General features: G+C 39.6%; 1 protein-coding gene across 1 annotated transcript in view; it reads left to right on the top strand.

Moving 5' to 3' along the window:
- The window catches only part of PHAX (phosphorylated adaptor for RNA export), a 20745-nt gene that overhangs the window by 2461 nt on the left and 14445 nt on the right, over positions 1-3839 (top strand). The window contains exons 2-3 of the mRNA XM_017501005.2: positions 382-992; positions 3362-3482. Of these exons, the coding sequence (XP_017356494.1) occupies positions 382-992; positions 3362-3482 (732 nt within the window). The remainder of the gene's footprint in view (positions 1-381; positions 993-3361; positions 3483-3839) is intronic.

Genomic DNA, 3839 nt, shown 5'->3' with positions numbered 1-3839 from the left:
TGATTGCTCGACTGCACCCCAGCCTGGGCCACAGAACAAAACTTTGTCTCAACAAAAAAAAAAGTATTTATTATGTATGGTCATTTTTAAAAATCTGACAATAACTGAAAAGTCTGAAATCATTTAAAGGTGACAAGAGCTTTGGTAGTATTGTAGAAGGAGATCTTAGAACTAAGTGCTGCATTAGTTGTAAAGATAAGAATTTGTGACTTTTAAATTGGCAAACTCCATGTGGAACTTAGAAAAGTAGGGACTGATTGGTCTCAGACTTGTCTTTGAAGATCAGTTCCATTTTGGAATGGCACAGTTGAATCTCTAAATTTTAAAAAATTAGGTAGATAGAGTTTATGTGTTTTGTGAAATTGATTGTATTTCTTGCAGAAAGTGCTAGGCGGGGACAGTGCTATGAGGGCCTTCCAGAACACGGCAGCTGCGTGTGCACCAGTATCACATTATCGAGCTGTTGAAAATGTGGATTCAAGTGAAGAGAGTTTTTCTGATTCAGATGATGATGGCTGTCTTTGGAAACGCAAACGACAAAAATGTTTTAACCCTCCCAAACCAGAGCCTTTTCTGTTTGGCCAGAGCAGTCAAAAACCACCTGTTACTGGAGGAAAGAAGGTTAACAACATATGGGGTGCTGTGCTGCAGGAACAGAATCAAGATGCAGTGGCCACTGAACTTGGTATCTTGGGAATGGAGGGCACTATTGACAGAAGCAGACAATCTGAAACCTACAATTATTTGCTTGCTAAGAAACTTAGGAGGGAATCTCAAGAGCATACAAAAGAACTAGACAAGGAACTAGATGAATATATGCATGGTGACAAAAAAATGGGATCAAAGGAAGAGGAAAATGGGCAAGGTCATCTCAAAAGGAAACGACCTGTCAAAGACAGGCTAGGGAACAGACCAGAAATGAACTACAAAGGTCGATACGAGATCACAGAGGAAGATTCTCAAGAGAAAGTGGCTGATGAAATTTCATTCAGGTGAGCATTTGAATTACAAATAAGTACTAGACCAGATGGTTTCTTAGGAAATAAAGTAAAATAGATGCCAAATACTTTAATGATACGTTCCTTTTTTTTTTTTTTTTTTTTTTTTTTTTTTTTTTTTTTTTTTTTTTTTTTTTTTTTTTTTTTTTTTTTTTTTTTTTTTTTGAGACAGGGTCTTGCTCTGTCACCCAGGCTGGAGTGCAGTTGCTCACTGCAACCTCCTGGCTCAGGATTCTCCCACCTCAGCCTCCTGAATAGCTGGAACCAAGGCACATACCACCATGACCAGCTATTCTTTGTATTTTTGGTAAAGACAGGGTCTTGCCATGTTGTCCACGCTACTTTCGAACTCCAGAGCTCGAGGGATCCACATGCCTTGGCCTCTCAAAGTGTTGGGATTACAGGTATGATCCTCTGAGCCAGCCTAATTTGTTTTATATTATTATTTTTTTTGAGACAGGATCTCACTCTGTTGCCCAGGCTGGAGTGCAGTGCTGCAATCACACCTCACTGCAGCCTGGAACTCTTGGGCTGAAGGGATCCTTCCACAGTCTCCTGAATAGATGGGACTACAGGCATAGGCCACCATGCCTGGCTGATAAAAAAAAAAAAAAAATTAGAAGGGATTTCACTATGTTACCCAGGCTGGTGTCAAACTCTTGGGCTCAAGCAGTCCTCCCACATTGGCCTCCCAAAGTGCTGGGATTATATGCATGAGCTACTGCACTGCTCACAGATTTTTTTTTTTTTTTTTTTTAAGAGATGATCTTGCTCTGGTCACTCAGCTGGAGTGCAGTAGCACAATCATATTTCGCTGCAGCTGAACTCCTGGGCTCAAGCAGTCCTCCTGCCTCAACTTCCCAGATTGCGGGGATTATAGGTGTGAGCCACTGCATCTGACTCTTTTTGAGAATTTTTCTGGTTTTATTTTTGAAACAGTTTTGCTCTGTCGCCCAGGCTGGAGTGCAGTGGTGCAATCTTGGCTCACTGCAGCCTCCCCTCTGGAGTTCAAGCGATTCTTATGTCTCAGCCCCCTGAGTAGCTGGGATTATAGGCATTTGCCACCACACCCGTTAAATTTTTTTGGGGGGTTTTTGTTTTTGTTTTTGTTTTTTTTTGTATCTTTAGTAGAGATGGGGTTTCACCATGTTGACCAGGCTGGTCCCAACCTCCTAACCTCAGGTAATCCACCCGCCTTAGCCTCCCAAAGTGCTGGGAATACATGCATGAGCCACCGTGGCTGTCTGTATTTTCATTTCTTTTGGGTGAATACCCAGAAGTAGAATTGTTTGATGTATGGTAAATTTACAATTCATGTATTTTTACTCTGAATGTATCAAAAGTTCAGATTTGAATTAACATTTTCATTAGCTCTAAATCACTAAGGAACAGTATCACAAATTTGAAAACAGGTATGGTTTAAGAGTAATGTAGCTGGTAGGAAAACAAGTATTTACTTACCAGGCAAGCCTATCTGAATACCAGTACTTCACTTTTAAAATACTGGGGGAAGTTTGGGATTTGAGTGCTGGAAAGGAACTTAGAGATTTTGTAAACTAAAACTTTCATTTTACAGGTTAATGTTAGACCTGGAGCTAAACCCTGATCCTTGTGTTCCAAGTCTGTTGCTCTTTCCACAAAAAGGCACTGCCTCCTGTTGAGGAGAAACAAAGGGTGCCAGGTCTGAATTCTCGATCTCTTGAAAGTGTGAGCTTTAACACTGGAGAATTACTTAGGCTACCTATGTTTCTAACCTCTCAATGACAAAATGAAAACAATAGTACCTATCTTGTAACATACTTCAGAGAATCAACTGGTGTAGTACATGTAAGGTTCTTAGGATTGTGCTTACTGTAATCATAATAAGCCATCAGTAAATATTAGCTATTTCTATTTTTTTGTCCTGAGGCAGGGAGTCTATGAGGGAAAGGTCCTATCCCATTTTAAAACTCCAGACATCTCTGGAGTTAAGGGAACTAGCTTTTAGGCATAATAATTGAAAGCATATATGTCTGTTACTTTGATAATAGTGGACTGGTTTTTTCTTCTTTTGCATTTAGGCCTGCATTCATCGTGCTGTATGTGCACATTTATTTTGAAATCTGTTATAATCCAATAAGGCAAATAAGCCAAATATGAGAGTTTAGATGGAAACTTGAGGTTACCTTCTCCTTGTGTGACCCAAGATTAGGAATATTTTCATGTCAATGATTCCAAGATTAAATATTGAAGCTTTAGAAAAGTAAGTGTTACTAGAATCAGATTTTTATTCTAGCTGGGGGTTAAGCTGGAGAATGAGGTAGATTTCTTCAACTTTGTACAACAAACAAAGAGGTTAATTTTACTTATTTGTTTCTTATCAGGTTACAGGAACCAAAGAAAGATCTGATAGCTCGAGTAGTGAGGATTATTGGGAACAAAAAGGCAATTGAACTTCTGATGGAAACTGCTGAAGTTGAACAAAATGGTGGTCTCTTTATAATGGTAACACTGCTTAACTGTTTTTCATTTTGTATTGTTTGTATTGTTTATCCTGTGTTTTTGTTTTTGATTACAAATTTAACTTGGCTTTTACTGGATCTCTGATTTATTATGCATTATTACAGCAAGCTTAAAGTTTTTAAACCATTATCAATTATGAAGACTGGGTTAAAAAAAAAAAATTAGTGGCGGGTGCAGTGGCTCACACCTGTAATCCCAGCACTTTAGGATGCCAAAGTGGGCCGGGCGTGGTGGCTCAAGCCTGTAATCCCAGCACTTTGGGAGGCTGAGGCGGGTGGATCACGAGGTCAAGAGATCGAGACCATCCTGGTCAACACGGTGAAACCCCGTCTCTACTAA

The sequence above is a fragment of the Cebus imitator genome, unplaced genomic scaffold, assembly GCF_001604975.1.
Source record: "Cebus imitator isolate Cc_AM_T3 unplaced genomic scaffold, Cebus_imitator-1.0 Scaffold275, whole genome shotgun sequence".
Lineage (NCBI taxonomy): Eukaryota > Metazoa > Chordata > Mammalia > Primates > Cebidae > Cebus > Cebus imitator.
This window is presented reverse-complemented; position numbering and strand designations above follow the sequence as displayed.